Source organism: Dendropsophus ebraccatus, chromosome 8 (assembly GCF_027789765.1).
Source record: "Dendropsophus ebraccatus isolate aDenEbr1 chromosome 8, aDenEbr1.pat, whole genome shotgun sequence".
Taxonomy (NCBI): Eukaryota; Metazoa; Chordata; class Amphibia; order Anura; family Hylidae; genus Dendropsophus; species Dendropsophus ebraccatus.
Genome location: NC_091461.1, coordinates 53751149 through 53768209, shown reverse-complemented (window position 1 = coordinate 53768209; position 17061 = coordinate 53751149). Strand labels below are relative to the sequence as shown.

Sequence of the window (17061 nt, the reverse complement as noted above, 5' to 3'; positions counted from 1 at the left end):
CACAGAGCAGCAAGAACCAAGGAGAGGAGCGCATACAAATGTGCCCTGTGCCTGATTGGGCAGAAACAGCGGGAAGGCAACGGGAGCAACCATTGCGCCGCACATCGGGAGGGGGTTGGGGGCGGATCTTATAGAAAATCCGTGCCCCTGTGTAGAATGGTGGCGGACATTCGGACGGCAAGGGAAGGGAGCGTATCTCTCTCTCTCTCTCTATATATATATATATATATATATATATATATATATATATATATATACACACACACACACACATATATATATACATATACATATATATACATACACACGAACACATAAACATACACACTGCCGGTGGGGGGAAAGCCCGCCCTTACAGTAGTAGTGCGCGCTGTCCGAAACCCGCTGCTGCTGTACTGCTCAGAAAGTGTAACAGAGAGTGTAATCTGAGCCGGCTGAGACGCTGACAGAGCGAGGGGGATAAGTTTGCCCGGGCCACAGGGGAAAAGTGTTAGAACACTCAACTCCTGGAAACAGTGAGTCTAATAGCAGGGAGGAAGAGGGGAGCAGGGGAACCACAAGGCCAGTGAGTCACCGGCGCGCGGCATGAAGCTCTGATCGCTGGAGGGGAGGGAAAGCAAGCATCTTAGTGGTGGAGAACTCTGGTGAGGAGGGAAAAAAGAAATATACTCACCTGTCAATGACTTCTGCTCCCAGGACCAGCAGGGTCACCCCTTCAACTTGCCACTCGCTCAAAGTGGGCTGCTGGAAAGAGGGGGGGGGGGGAGCATCCAACAGGCTCCGTCCATGATGAAGGAACTTGTAGGTTGGTATAGGCTGGTGGGAGGAGCAAGCACTCTTTTCTTTTCAGAGCTTAGTGTCGCCTCCTAGTGGCACCAGCCTATACCCACTGTGTCTGTGTCCCCCAATGACACGACTGAGAAAAATCATTTTGCGATCGCTTAAGGCTATCTCGCACATAGGTTAAATCGGTGAACAACTGTTTATACGGAACGATCTGCAAATCTTTTGCAAACATGTTAAGATCAAAATGAACGATTTCTCGCTCGTTGTTTGATCTTTCGCTGTGTTTGCACGTACGATTATCGTTCAAATTTGATTGTTATCATGCAAATTCGAATGATAGTCGTTACGTGTAAACGCAGCATTAGATCCTTGAAAGTGAATGAGGACAGGTGTAGGGACTAAAGCAGCTTTGTTTTTCTAATCCAGTATAACCAAAGGGTACCCTTGTACTGCACTGTGTTGAGTACCAATGTAAGCTTAGTAATGCAGTAACAGGACACGCACACAATTTTCTCAGGCGTCTTATTGGGGGACACAGACACCATGGGTATAGGCTGCTGCCACTAGGAGGCTGACACTAAGAAAAACAAAGCAAGTCGGCCCCTCCCAGCAGGCTATACCCGCCCACTGGCACTAAGCTAATCGAGTTTAGCTTAGTGTCAGTAGGAGGCAGATGCAGGTCTGGTTGCTCCAGATCGTCTCTGCTTTTTTCTCTATGTTAACCCCTTTTTTTCTCCCTAACAGGTTGGGCACGGTGAGTAATATAGACTCGCTCTGATCCCACTTTTCATGTGACCAGGGAACAGACCCTAAATATAGAGGGGCTGTCTACCCTGGGTCACCTACGGCCGGACCCAGTGCCCAGCTGTCTGTCTCCTCATTGCGGACTCTGTTCCGACAGCCCCTGCCCACTCAGTCTCCCAGAGTTGAACGCGTCAGCGTGGCACAGTGCCGGCAGAAGACGTCAGACGGTGAATAATCTTCTGCCCGGCCTCTTCCCAGTTTCTTCCTGTCGGGGCACTCCTCTGGGGTTCCCGACTAGCCGGAGACCACTGCACCTCTGTGCAAGCTGTCAGCTTCCCCACGGGCGCCGCATCCTCCGGACCACCTTCCCCCGCAGATTTTCCCTGCAGCCTGCTCCCCCTTTCTCGCGCGCAGCCAGTCTCCCCCGTTCTGCTTCAGCGCGCCGGGCCTGGTTCCCCGGCTGCTCCACTGCACTGGGCCGGGTGTCGGAAGATACCGCTTCCACCCGGCAGCGTGGCGCTGCTCTCCGGGTCCGGGGCGCTAGTCCGGTCAGGCCCTGTTTGAATCGCCGGCGCGGTGACGTCACTACGCAGAGGACGCCGCGCTGGAACATTCCCGCGCGCGGGCTTCCGGACACCATTGCATTCTGTGCCCTGGTCTGAACGCCATTGCTGTGCCCTACTCTGCAGCGATCTGCTGGTCTCCCTGCCGAGTGTGCTCCTGCAACATATTGCTTCCAGGAAGATTCTGGTTCTCCCGGGTAAGCTTCTGTGGGACCCTTTATTCACTGTGTTATTCTACAGTTTTCTTGCTTCCACTCACTGGGTGTCTGTTCTTCCCCTGCAGGCTGTCAGTCTCCCCAGCTTACCTGGTACACTACTGAAATCTTCCTGCCACAACTCCTTTTGCTTTTAAGCTGTCTGCCCCTAAGAGAATACACTTGTGTGTTTTTTTCCCTTTATATTGCATTATGTCTGACTCAAGGTCTGACTCCTCACGCCGTCAGCAGCCTCCACCTTCCTCTGTTACTTACGATTTCTGTTCATCTTGTAACACTAAATCTTCTTCTGGCCATTCTCAGCCACTCTGCGCTGCTTGCTCCATGCAGTCCAGTTCTTCTCAGTCCCTTGCACAAGATCCCCCTCCTTCCCAGGAGTCGGATGAGCCAGCTCCAGCTTGGGCGCTTTCCCTCTGTCGTTCTGTCTCTCAGATGGCTGAACTTTCCCAATCGGTCGTGGCTGCCCTCGACCGTCTATCCACTTCCGCGGCAACTCAGGCTCGCCCCCTCCCTTCCACCAGTCGCTCCGGTCGGAGTCATTCCCGTAAACGTCCTCGGACGTCCTCTTCTCGTTAATCTTCAGGTTCTCCTAGGTTGAGTTTGGCTCCTGCCCACATCTCCCCAGCAAGGCGGTCTCATTCTCCTGGAGATCAGTCAGATTCTGAGTTAGCTTCCATCTCTGATTCAGAGGATTCTCACATGTCTGCCACGGTAGATAGCCTCGTGGCCGCCATCCGTGATACCTTCCAGCTGAAGGATTCACAGGACCCGTCCCCATCTGGAGAGGTCTGTTTCAACAAAAATGCCCACCATGTCCGTAGCTCCTTTCCCAGTCACAAGGAATTCGACGCTCTATTCACCAAGAACTGGAAGACCCCGGATAAGAGGTTTGCCAAGCCCAAACGCTTGGAAGCCTTGTATCCTTTTTTTCAGGACCTTGTGTCCCTCTGGTCCTGTCCTCCTTCTGTGGATCCTCCAGTCTCCCGTTTGACTAAGGCCACTACGCTTCCTCTGGACAACGTAGCTTCCTTCAAGGATTCCACCGACAGACGGGTGGAAGCCTTGGCAAAATCGGCATTCGAGGCCTCCGGTTCCTCCCTTTTGCCTCCACATGGGTCTCCAAGGCGATCTCGGTGTGGGCTAAACAGCTGAGGGACGGTCTACTTTCTGGGGTGTCCCCCGACGACCCGTCTGACCTCGCTCAGCAGATACAAGATGCAGCCCAGTATATCTGTTCAGCTTCCTTAGACTCCGCAGTCAGCTAATATCGTCGCCATACGCCGATCTCTATGGCTGCGTGAGTGGCGGGCTGACGCGGCCTCAAAGAAGTCTCTTACCAGCTTCCCGTCTTTTTGGGAAACACTTGGACGAAATTATTTCTGATGCCACAGGGGGTAAGAGTACCAATCTCCCCCAGCAGCGCCTGAAGCGTCAGGACTCCCGCCGCAGGCCGGGTTCCTTTCGGTCGCTCCCGCCGCCTCCCTCCGGCACAACTGCTGTCACTCAAAACAAGAGGCCTGGTTTCTCCAGGAACCGCCCTTCCTGGCAAGCCCGGACGAACTCCTCCCGGGCCCCCTTCAAGTCGGGCTTTCCAAAGCCCGCCTCCTCCTGAAGGTTTCCCCCCGTGCAACTCCCCGCAGGTGGGTGGCCGTCTCCTGCTTTTCCAGGAGGTCTGGCTCTCCCATGTCGAGGACGCTTGGGTGCGGGACATGGTGTCTCGGGGCTACAAGATAGTTTTCTTCCATTCCGCGTGACCGTTTCTTTCCTTCTCGTCTGCCTCGGTCCCCCTCCCTAGCGGCCGGACTCTCCCAGGCCCTTCATTCTCTCCTCGCCAAGAGAGTTATCGTTCCCGTTCCTCCCCTCCAACGGTTCCGCGGTTTCTATTCAAACCTATTTGTAGTTCCAAAGAAGGACGGCTCGGTGCGTCCAATATTGGATCTCAAGCGTCTAAACCGCCACATCCGGCTATCTCATTTTCGGATGGAGTCTTTGCGTTTCGTCATCGCGTCCCTGGAGCCGGGCTAGTTCCTCTCCTCGGTGGACATCCAGGACGCGTATCTCCACATTCCCATTTTTCCCCCCCACCAGCGCTTTCTGCGTTTCGCCATCGGGTCGGACCACTTTCAGTTCGTGGCTCTCCTTTTCGGCCTGGCCACGGCCCCTCGTGTTTTTACGAAGACCATGGCGGCCGTCATGGCTCTTTTACGGACTCGAGGGATTTCTGTGACGCCTTACTTGGACGACATTCTGGTCAAAGCCCAGTCCAGGGACCAGAATTCAGAGAGCCTCCGTATAACACTGGACACACTTTCTCGTTTCGGGTGGCTCCTCAACCACCCCAAGTCCTCCTTGACCCCCTCTCAGTCCATCGTGTTCCTGGGGATGAGGTTGGACTCGCTCCAGGCTCGGGTCTTCCTCCCGGAGGACAATCTGCTGTCCCTTCGGTCCGGGGTTCGGGTCCTTTGCAGTCATCGCCCAGTGTCCATTCGGTTCTGCATGAGGGTTCTGGAGAGGATGGTGCCCGCAATGGAGGCAGTGCCTTTTGCGCAGTTTCATTCTCATCCTCTTCAGCTCTTCCTCCTGTCACAGTGGGACAAGTCGCTCCCTTCCCTGGATTACCGGGTCAGCCTTCCAGCTCGCCTTCGGCGGGATCTCCAATGGTGGCTCAGGTCTCTGAGCCTCTCCATCGGTCGCTCATTCCTCCCCATCCACTGGCAGATTGTAACCACCGACGCCAGCCTGCACGGCTGGGGAGTGGAACACTCTCACCGCGCAGGGAACTTGGTCGCCACAGGAGTCTCGGCTTCCCATAAACATACTCGAGCTACGGGCGATCAGGCTCTCTCTCCTGCACTGGCAATCGCAGCTCCGAGGTCTCCCCGTCCGCGTAGACAGACAACGCCACTGCGGTGGCGTACGTGAATCATCAAGGCGGTACCCGCAGCAGGGCCGCCATGACGGAAGTGGCGCTGATCCTTTCCTGGGCAGAGGTAAACGTGCTGGTCCTATCCGCTGTCCACATCCCAGGGGTGGACTATTGGATGGCAGACTGAGTCGCGCACGTGTGGATCCAGGGGAATGGACCCTGCACCCCGAGGTGTTCTCCCAGATCTGTCTCAGATGGGGGACGCCCGACGTGGATCTGATGGCATCCCGGATCAACCGACGTCTGCCGAAGTTTGTCGGACGCGGGACCCTCAGGCTCTGGCGTCAGACACCTTGGTGATCCCCTGGCGGTAGTTCAGCCTGCCCTACATTTTCCCTCCCGCTCCTTCCGCGGGTTGTGAGAAAAATCAAGGCGGAAGGGGTTCCAATCATCCTGGTGGCCCCGGACTGGCCCCGACACGCCTGGTACGCGGATCTCATGAATCTCCCTGGCGTCTTCCCGACCGTCCGGATCTTCTAAGTCAAGGCCCGATCTGCCACCCGTATTTCGCCTCGCTTCGTTTGACGGCGTGGCTGTTGAAACCTGGATTCTGAAATCCCGTAGTTTCTCGGACGCGGTTGTCAGGACGATGATCAGAGCGCGAAAGTCGTCATCTGCCAGGATTTACTATCGCTGCTGGAAGTCCTACCTTCACCATTGTGAAGCCTGCTCGGCGCCCCTGCTTTCCTTTTCGTTGGCTCGGCTCCTCGCTTTCCTCCAAGCAGGGCTGGAGTCCAGTTTATCCCTTAGTTCCCTTAAGGGTGAAGTTTCCGCGCTGTTTTTTTTCCAGAGACCTTTGGCTTCGGTTCCTCAGGTCAAGACTTTCCTCCAGGGAGTGGCACATCTCGTCCCCCCTTATCGTCATCCAGTTCAAAACCAGATCTGAACCTGGTTTTGGATGCTTTGCAGTCTTCTCCGTTTGAATCCCTCCGGGACGTGCCCGTCTATTCTCTCCCTCAAGGTGGTCTTCTTGGTAGCCGTCACGTCTGTTCAACGGGTATCGGAGTTGGCCGCTCTTTCTTGCCGCCCCCTTTCTGGTCTTTTATCAGGACAAGGTGGTGCTTCGGCCTGTGGCCTCCTTCCAGCCCAAGGTCGTGTCGCCTTTTCACCTCAATGAGGCTATAGTCCTCCCCTCCTTCTGTCCTGCCCCCTCTCATCCGAGGGAGCGGGGGCTTCACCACTTGGACGTAGTTCGCGCCCTGCGCGTCTACCTTGCACGGATGAAGTCGTTTCGCAACTCTGACTCCCTCTTCATCATCCCAGAGGGTCCTCGCAAGGGATCGGCGGCTTCCAAGGCGACTCTTGCCCGCTGGATTCGTTCTGCCATCACTCAGGCTTACAGCTGTAAGGGTAAGGCTCCTCCTTTCGGAGTCTGGGCTCACTCTACCCGTTCGGTGGGGGCTTCCTAGGCTATACGGCACGGGGCTTCGACCCTTCAGGTTTGTAAGGCCGCCACATGGACGTCTCTGCATACCTTCTCGAGGTTTTACCGCGTGGACACCTTTGCATCGGCTGATGCAAGCTTGGGCCGCAAGGTCTTGCAGGCAGCGGTGGCTCCTTCTCCTTAAGTTATTTCTTTCTCTTTCCCACCCAAGGGACTGCTTTGGGACATCCCATGGTGTCTGTGTCCCCCAATAAGATGCTCGAGAAAGGAGGAGTTTTTACTCACCGTAAACTCTCTTTCTCGTAGTCTTCATTGGGGGACACAGCACCCACCCCATGTTTGTCTGTGTTGTAGTTGCCGGTTGGCCTGTGTTTTCAGACTTTGAGTGTAGACAGTTTTTTTCTTTTTTTGGTGTTTTCCTTTTGGCTCCTCCTACTGCTTTTTCACTACTGAATTAGCTCAGTGCCAGTGGGCGGGTATAGCTTGCTGGGAGGGGCCGACTTGCTTTGTTTTTCTTAGTGTCAGCCTCCTAGTGGCAGCAGCCTATAACCATGGTGTCTGTGTCCCCCAATGAAGACTACGAGAAAGTTTACGGTGAGCAAAAACTCCTTTTATAGCAAGTCTTACGTTCTTGGAAAAACATGAAAGTCCAAAATATCACAGAGACAGAATGAAAAACTTCACCCAAGTGCAAGGACGGCACAATTCGGTCTTTGCGCTGACTTAAAGAGCGCTGCTGCTGTAGCACGAAGACCGAATTATGATGTCACTGCATTTGGATGAAGTTTTTTGTTCTGATATTTTGGACTTGCATATTTTTCCAAGAATATAAGCAATGTTTTTGCTATAAAAGTTATGTGCATGTCCCATTTCTGCATGACCTGGATTACTAAGTAGCTTGGCCTAGCACCTGGATTTGAACACTGTTCACAGAGAGCGGTAATTATGGTGGAATATCTATTTTGGTAGAAGTACCAATGTAAGTTTCCTGCACTTATCATTCACAAGGCTTATGCTATATGTAGAGACATGTTAGCGCTATATTAAAACTAGACATTGTTTTCATACAAAATATTCCAAAAACAAGAACAAATTATTTCATTTTAAACATCACAAAAATTTAATAGAGTAGGCAGGCATGACTGTAAAAAGTCTAGAATCCTCTTCCATAAAATTCACAATAAAGGTTCTGGTCAACAATCACAATTTTTATCAGTTTGACAAATGCACATTTGTTATTATGAACACAGGAAAGCACATAACACAGTCATCCAATGCTACAGACTAAATGCCAAGCAAAGTGTATACAGTATATATAAAGTTATGTAAAGTTCTCCATTGTGTTTGGTGACAAATGACTCTCCACAAAGAGTTCTAAAACCATGGAGTAAGCTATTGTAGCTGAACCCCCACTCTCTACTATGGGCAGGAGTAGTAGTGTTCAGTGAAAGACAACTGCCTATTATAACAATACATCCGACCCTGTATGCCACAAAACGTTTATCAGGTACAAAAATTGGTAAAAAATTTCCAAAAAAAACAACAATCAGCTGTCCTACCTACAGTATACACACAAGTCTACATGTAGAAGGGTATAGAACCAGACAGCACACCTTTATAGACCCACTGTAAGGAGGAGAGGCAGCAGGATGCAGGATGGTGCCAACTCGTACATGTGTAACACTGCAGGAACAGTGTTAGCAGATAGACACCATTAAAAGGTACAAAAAACTTACAGGATTTTTATTTATTTTTTTTACTGTTTTTTTAGTTTATAAATTTCTCAAAAGGATCAGAGACTGAATATAACTTTGATACACTAAGGAATAAAGAACTCTAATGCTGGAATTACACAGTTTGTTTTGTGAACCAAAAATGGAATGGGGTACAAAAATAGAAGTGTTTCCTTTATTTTTTTCCTCACTTGTATCCACTCCTAGACTTGACTTAAAACAACATGTGTAAACCCAGCCTTAGTAAACCCAAGTACCAGGAGTATGGCATCAAAGAAAAAAAAACGACACTACATAAAATGTAGTCAGAATACTTAAAACTATTTAATTATTGCTCAGTAATGTACATTATTGGGGCATTCAAGGGTAGAACTCCAGTTCCAAATCATCATGACACTTAGGGTCCATTTAAACAGAAAGATTATCTGACAGATTTGCCAAACATTTGAAGCCAAAGCCAGAAACAGACTATAAACTGAGATTAGGTCATAAAGGGAAGCCTGAGATTTCTCCCCTTTTCAAATCCATTCCTGGTTTTGGCTTTAAATCTTTGGCAGATAATCTGTGTAAATGGACCCTAAGGAATCCTTGTGTTGGTGGCTCAGGAACATTTTAGGGTGCAATTTTAAGTAGAGCAATAAAGCAATAGTGGAATACTGGAAGCCCTTCAGCACCGGCACCTTCTCCACACCTCACACTTGCCAGTCACTCCCCTATGTCTAAACCCTCTGCCATTCATTAACCGCCCCCTGCAGTACAGACACAGGCAGCATAAAGATCTTTGTTATCCTTCCGATGGGCAAAGACCACACATGCCATTATACTGAGAGCTCATGTCTGACAGTCCACATGACCATTAATAGCATTAATATTTTTATCTCCATTAGCAAACTGCTTTCAAATGGTAATACAAATCTGAATCTACATCCCCAGCTGTCCTATTAATCCATTAAAACAAATGGAGACACTGAAGAGGTCCGTTTTGTAAATACTTGCCTTTGCCATGTAACAATTCAGGAGCACCCTATACAAGAACCCAGTTGCACTATTCCTTTCTGTATGAATGAATTGACAATAGGGAGTTATCACCTTACTTTTTTTTTTTTTTGGGTGCAATAAACCTGGAAGCACCGCAACAATAGGTCAATGCCCGGTGAGGACACAGCAAGCTCCCTCTCCATCTCCCCACCCCAAAAATCGACCAAATAAATGGTCTCCAGACAGGGGACGCACCAGACGCTACACTTGAGAAGCGATGACCACCTTACTTCTTAAAGAGGTGCACCCTCACATACTCCCCTAGATGCTCTTTTATCATCAAGTTTCAAGAATACATCCTGTTGATAAAGGAAACAGTAATGTTCAGTTGTCAATTCATTCATACAGGAACAGAGAAAGACCAACACATCAAGTTCTAAGAGAAGATGCCCCTGTACTGTTATTCCATTAGTAATGAACTTAAACCAGGCATGTCAAGAAAGCAGAATTATCCATTTAAGTGGCAGCAATGGTATCTGGAGGAGATCACTTTCCTAGTAATTTGCTATAGACTAGTGATTTAGCAATTAAATTCACCACTGAAAAGCACACCAGTGGAATGGTCCTATAACTTACTGACCAGCAGCTTACACTGAACAAAACAGCCCTGATTTTTTTGTTTGCTTTTAAAGAGTTACTGTCATTTAAACAAACTTGACATGTTGCAAAGACACGGGAACAGTTTGAAATTGGTTGGGGTTTCTGTGTTCTCCTCAGCTGTTAGATACAGCCAGGTGAAGTGTGGGACAGTGCACTTTACTCCCAACTTAATCCAACTTATTACAGGAGAAGAGCTCCATTGCAAGTGTATAGAGCCAGTCTTCTGCAATCTGCAGATCCACACAATTCATTTGGAAATATCTGACCAATCGAGACTTTTATATAAAAATATCAAACTGGGACAGCACTGGAAAATATCAAGAATGTTTAGATGGAGTGCACGCCTCACCGCACAGGACCCTTCCATTCGGCTTCAATCCAATAGTAAACGTAGGAGACAGCACTTCTTGTGAAAAAACTTGATTTTTTTTATTCACATCAGACGCGACGTTTCGGCTGGTACTTCAGCCAAGGCTGAAGTACCAGCCGAAACGTTGTGTCTGATGTGAATTAAAAAAAAAAATCATGTTTAATCGGGACTTTTGTCTGTGCAACATCATCCAAAGTTTTTTAAATGAGAGTCATGGAATCCATAAGGATTCAGGACCCCAAACCAACTTGCAATAAAGCACTCTACAAAGTTAACAATAATGCCTGTATGTAATGAAAACGGAACACAGTGTTTGAATATTACTCTTCAATGATCATCTGGGTTTTGCAACAAGCCAAGAGTCAGTGCCCAAACCCACCTCTTAGCTCAGCCCCAGACTCCTGAGACGCTGCATTTGTGCCACTCTACATAACCTCCTGGGCATACACAATGAAGCGAGGTGTAGCTTTTACTATTATGTTATGTACGGGCATCATTGTTAACGGAATTCTTGAGCTCTATAAGTGGTTGATGGTCCTAAATACTCCTGCCAGGTTCCTGTTAACCATCTACTCCTCAGGAAACTCATTTAGAACTCATTTAGTGTGGTGGCTCTTGGGTAAGTGAACATAATTGATCAATATATATGCCTCTTATTGGGAAAATGGCTGTTTTTTCTTTTAGTTTTAAATTTTTTTTTGGTATAAAACAAAGTATTTTGGTTTTCCCCTAGATTAAAAACTTTCATCCCTAAATTAATAGTTGAGTAATCGTGCGTGCAAAACCCTATAACTACAAATAATGGAACTATTTTTCAGGGCAGTCTTACCGCTGAAATTTTTCAAACCATCCAGATATAGAGTACGTAACGGCCAGCATTGTGGTACACAAAGGACAGCCCAAAGCTTCAGTCCAATAAAAGTACGTGTGCATTTCTTTTGTCCTTTGTACAAGTTGTCATTTTAAAAGTCTATATTACAACGCAATGTAAATAAATACCAGGCTAGTACAAAAAGCTCTTATTTACAGTTGTACAAATGAACTGTATTCAGTGTAAATGCTGTGTTTTAAAATACACAATTTTAGTTTAGCATCTTTACAGGAATTCAGTTAGAGGCTCCAATGTGTTATTATAAAAAGAAAAAAAAGAAAAAAAAAACTAAAAGAAAAATGAATTAAAATTCAAGTTAATGCGATACATTTCTTTGTGTAGAATTAAATATAGACAAACCCATTTTTATCAGAATGGCGTCTGTTAAAGTGCTGATAAACAAAAGATTTGTGAATGTTCAGGAAATACACTAAACATTACTTAAAGCTTGAAGTCTCTGAAAATGTTACAATGTATTCCTATTGTTTAGTATATATAAGTCACTCTCCGGCTGCCATGTAGGATTTGTCCTGTGCACGGAGAAGGTGGTGGAGTCCAGAAGCCAGGCTCTTATCCTTCCGCTGCTGTGTCGGGCTTCACTATTTGATATGTGATAAGGTATTCAGGGTAAGCCTGCAAAACAATGAATATGCATATTAGCAATTTCCTAACAATTACCATTAACCTTTTGTAATAGACTTTTACACAGTTTATTCCAGGATATTAAGCAGGTTAACCATCTGTATACAATTATATGACATTTAAGAAAGACCATCTAAGCAATGCGACCAATCGAAGCTTGCCAGTATGATGCTCTGCATATGCTAAACCACATTTTACAACAATGAATGCTTACATACATATAGTAAAGAGGATAATAGAATGGAAGAAATGTCTATTACTACTAGTATTTCAAAAATATGTGAAAACGTTTGATCGGTCAGAGATCTTTGGTATTTAGACCACCACACATTGCTAGGAGACAAGAGAACCTCCCAATTTTGCTTCAGGAGACCAATTCCATAGTAATCTATGGGGCCCATCTTCTGGAGCAGGGGCTGTAACCCTTCCTTTCTTAAAGGGGTATTCCAGGGAAAATCAATAATTTAGCAAAGGAAAGGGTCAACCAAAGTTAACCCTTTCCTAATATACTTACCTGTTGTTTATTGGCCCCCCAAGGAGATCTCCGGTCCGGTCTTGTGATCTTCCAGCTTGTGGCTCAGATCCTCTTCTCCTTCCGGTTCGGTGACGTCACCCGGCCGGCGTCGCTCTCCGTCTCATTAGCAGCAGAGCACTGAACCCTGACTGGCTTGGTAGCGTGTAGCCAATCAGGGCTCAGTGCTCTGCATCCCCACACGCTTCAGAGTGGGGGTCCCCCGAGGCTGCAGTAAATTATCAGGGGTCGTCGGGCTCAGTGCCGGTCAACAGTTTAATGGGCCGGCACTGCACTACAGCAGGTGAATGCGGGGTCTAGCATCCATCATCACTCCGCAGAACCCCCGCCCCCCGTGAGGCAGGAGAGATTTCTGTCTTGCTCCGTACACAGCGCCTGTCAGCTGAGTACAGGTGCTTCAGACCAGTGCAGAGATCGGGGCCAGCAGCACGCTCCGGGGGTGGGGGTGAGCGATCTCTGACAGGGACACAGTGAGGGGGGGGCCGGGGGGGGGGGGGGGGGGGGGGGGGGGGGGGAGGATCAGCAGCCGATACACATTACTTCCCCACCGATGCCGACCCTGAGTCCCTGGGGGGAAGGGATACGGCGGGCAGCCGGGTGTCTGGTAGCTATGAATGAAGTAATGCCGCCCGCCGCATCCCCTCCGGGGACTCGGTCGGCATCGCTGACACAGGGGACGGGGGGTGGGGGTTCTGCGGAGTGATGATGGATGCTAGACCCCGCATTTACCTGCTGTAGTGCAGTGCCGGCCCATGTAACTGGTGACCGGCACTGAGCACGATGACCCCTGATAATTTACTGCAGCCTCGGGGGACCCCCACTCTGAAGAGCACTGAATGCAGAGCACTGAACCCTGATTGGCTACACGCTATCAAGCCAGTCAGGGTTCAGTGCTCTGCTGCTAATGAGACGGAGAGCGACGCCGGCCGGGTGACATCACCGAACCGGAAGGAGAAGAGGATCCGAGCCACAAGCTGGAAGATCACGTGACCGGACCGGAGATCTCCTTGGGGGGCCAGTAAACAACAGGTAAGTATATTAGGAAAGGGTTAACCTTGGTTAACCCTTTCCTTTGCTAAATTATTGATTTTCCCTGGAATACCCCTTTAACTATAGTCACCTTGAGGAATTCTCTCAATACGTTATATAGTAAATACCCATACCTATCTGACCTTAAACAACTGCAAAAATCAACCTAATGCAGAGTGACAGTGATGTTACCTGTTCTCCTCTGTAGATCACATACTCAGCGAGAGCAAGCCCATTGACGCTAGGACGACCAGTGACAGAGTGGTGACCAGGAGGAGAATGAGCCATCTTCATTGCACTGAACTGAAGGAATGATTTCCCCAGTGTGACACGGCAAAACAGCAGCTGTCTGTTTGAAAGGAAACAAATGTTGTGAGTGTTATGCAGCAAGACACAGAACATATGTGAGTGTTATTCAGCAAGGGACAGAACATTTGAACTGAAATCTCAGATCTATTGTTATTTTCATATCCACCTCATGCAATGGTGACTGGAACAGGAAACCGGTGCATACAGTACTGCATACAGGTGAATGGTTTATAACGTGTTTCCCAATCACAAATATTCAGTGCTGGGTCCTCCATTTGCAGAGGAGAGGTTAAACAATTAATTCCATACTTAATTCAGTCTCCTTCCCCCAGTTCGGAGCTGCTGCTTTCTGCTGAAGACTCAAAAAACAGTGTGTGAACTTATCTCTCCGTCTCCACCTTCTTCCTACTCTCTTCTGATGTAAACGAGTCCCTGGCCGACTAGATCTGTAACTCTGAAGCTTCTTTGTAATCCTGAGACGCCCAATCCGAGGTCAAGTTGCTGATGAAGTTGCTACAAGGTTGCAGATAAGAGGATTTTTTACTCACCGTAAAATCTCTTTCTCGTAGTCTTCATTGGGGGACACAGATACCATGGGGTATAGGCTGCTGCCACTAGGAGGCGCTGACACTAAGAGAAACAAAGAAAGTGACTCCTCCTGAGCAGGATATACCCGCCCACAGGCACTGAGCTAAACCAGTTTGTACAAGAGCAGTAGGAGAAGTCAAGAACAGGTAAAGTAGGAATAACACCAAAACGGAGAAAACTACCATACCGAGGAAAAACCCAAAAGAAAATGGGTGGGTGCTGTGTCCCCCAATGAAGACTACGAGAAAGAGATTTTATGGTGAGTAAAAAATCCTCTTTTCTTGTGCGTCTTATTGGGGGACACAGATACCATGGGACGTCCAAAAGCAGTCCATGGGGTGGGAAAGATAACCGCTAGACAAAAGCGTTCGGTGAGAAGGCACAGAATAGCACCAACACAACCATCAACTAGGAAGAGAGCAAGGGATGATGCTGAATGCATCCTAAAAAACCCCTACGGATCCGCCGCAAAGGAAAGAGTGTCTAGTCCCTGGAGCAATGTGCTGCACTGCAGACAGAGTGGGTTGTGGCCTTCCTGTAAGCCAGCAACATGATGTAACATTGAGTCCAACAGAACTAGTAGGCTAGATGTGCAGAAAAAAAGGAGACGCCCAGCCAAGTAGGCGACCACAGGCGGCAGGGACTTACCCAGAGGTAGAACAGAAAAAAGGCAAATACAACCATGACGGGAGAGACTGGAAAGTGTTTCATGGCGCATAGAGGTCTAAGGCGTCAAATAAAGGAGAGAGGACTGAGCGTCTCTCATAGTAAGTGCCACCTGAGATGCAGGAGAAGCTGCGTCCCTTACTAAGGAGCTGGGCAGAATGGCCAGGCTGGAAGCTCCATAGGCCTAGGAGAACAGTCTTCACTGAGAAGACAAAGATCGAGCACAAGAGAAGTATGGCAATCTAGGAGAAGCCATGGCCTATGACATGAGTAACCCCATCTGAGAAACACAGATGGTAACATGAAGAATAAAGCTTTCCAAGCGTAATGCAGTTCAGGGAAAGGAAGGAGCAGGAGAAAGGAAAACCGCGATCAGAATCTTGTGTAAGTTGACCTGGAAGGAGTACAGTAGTACCTGGTACCCCGCAGTGCCTGACAGAAAAGAGGAGCAGAGGAAAGCCGGTAAGCTGGGAAAAATCAAGGTAAGGCTGATGGGCACGGGAGTTGTCACCTGGCAATGGGCACAGCAGTTAATAGATAGACTAGAGCCCATATGTAGACTAGATCTAGAAATAAACATCTCAAAATGTGAGCAGAGACGTTGCTTGGTAAGAGCAGAACAGAAAGAAAAAAACATTGTGCGGGGACTAATGGCCACATGGAAGAGATCAAAGGATCAACCAGCTCAACCGGAGCCTCAGGCAATGGGAAGGCGAGAGCCAGATGCATTCTGGTGGGCAGAGCCACAGAGAAACAAGGGGGCGTTAACAGTGAATGAGACAAGATGATAGAGAATTGGCAACTTGCCGAATAGATGTAAGCCTGGCCAGAATGTGATGAGTGTGGAGACGATAGAGCCTTAGGTAGGGCCAGACATGGGCCCCTGAACACCCCTGTTTGCAAGGAGAGGACACCTTTAAGGGATTAAGTTCTCGAGGACTCCACATGGGAGACAAGATAAGAGAGGGGGACCGTGAGCCCCGACTGGAGATCATGGCAGGTCAACAAGTAGACCAAGGACAAGGAAGGCCAGCAGGAGTGCTCATAGAGGCCAGTGAGGGCCGGAAACCCACACCCACACCCACCTGTTGAAAGAAGCTATATCGGATAACAGTCCTCAGAAAAAGTATCTGGAGGATACTTATTATACTAAATATTCCAACTTTGTGGAGAAGGGAAAGGGCTGTTTGAAGATTTCCTTGCTGGACTGGTAAAAAACCAACCCTAGGATAGGGGGGTCTTGAACAACAGTGCATTACTCCAGAGAGAAGGAGTAATGGTGTATGTGGGAGAACTGCAAAACACCGAAATGAGAACAATGCCCCATAGTCCATATGGCCAAAAGGACACCTGGAGGAGCTAGACCACGAAGAGACCATACACCTGTGCTGAGGGCATTAGAGAAACAGTACAGGCAGTAAACAGGAATGTTCACCCTGTGAGACTGCAGCAGCCGAAGAGAGAGAAGACTAAATACTTGCTATGTTGGCCATAAGCAGATGCAGAAGGAGAAGTCCTATAGTAGTACTGTGATGGTCATGTAGGCAGTTGATGTCCTACCTACACCAGGGGTAGAAGAAACCCTTTACTGTTTTACCTGAGGAACCGAGAGGCCTCACTATACACAGATCAATGAGAAGAGGCAAAGTGGCTGGTGCTGACCAAAGCCAGCTACCGGAAGTAGAGCACCATGAGAAATTAAGACCAAACGGTGCTGAGGACCATCTGCAGTATAGCAGAAGGGGCGGTCTAAGCAATACAAGCCATACCACTGGGGAACAGCCAGCGAGACAAATGCAAGTACGTGGCCATTATGCCCAGACGAAAGACAGAAGAACCGCCCTGACAGTACCAGGAGAAATAGTGACCGGATCTGTATGCTGCCGGCCACCTGTAGTGGGACATGTAGCAGGATGCTAGGGCTTTAGAAATGATACAGCCCAACAGGAAGACACCAAGGTTACGCTGCCTGAGAGCAGGTAATGAGACTTGTCAAGGGAAATATATAGAAGACAACATGGTGTAGTAACAAGTTACCCTATGATGATCCCCTGAAGTGACAGGC

General features: G+C 48.5%; 1 protein-coding gene across 1 annotated transcript in view; it reads right to left on the bottom strand.

The window, feature by feature from the left end:
• Positions 1 to 7711: 7711 nt before the first annotated feature.
• Positions 7712 to 17061, bottom strand: part of TNKS2 (tankyrase 2) — a 47468-nt gene continuing 38118 nt past the window's right edge. The window contains exons 26-27 of the mRNA XM_069980378.1: positions 13626 to 13782; positions 7712 to 11863 (exon numbers count right to left, since the gene is read on the bottom strand). Coding sequence (XP_069836479.1) covers positions 11801 to 11863; positions 13626 to 13782 — 220 coding nt within the window. The 3' untranslated portion in view covers positions 7712 to 11800. The remainder of the gene's footprint in view (positions 11864 to 13625; positions 13783 to 17061) is intronic.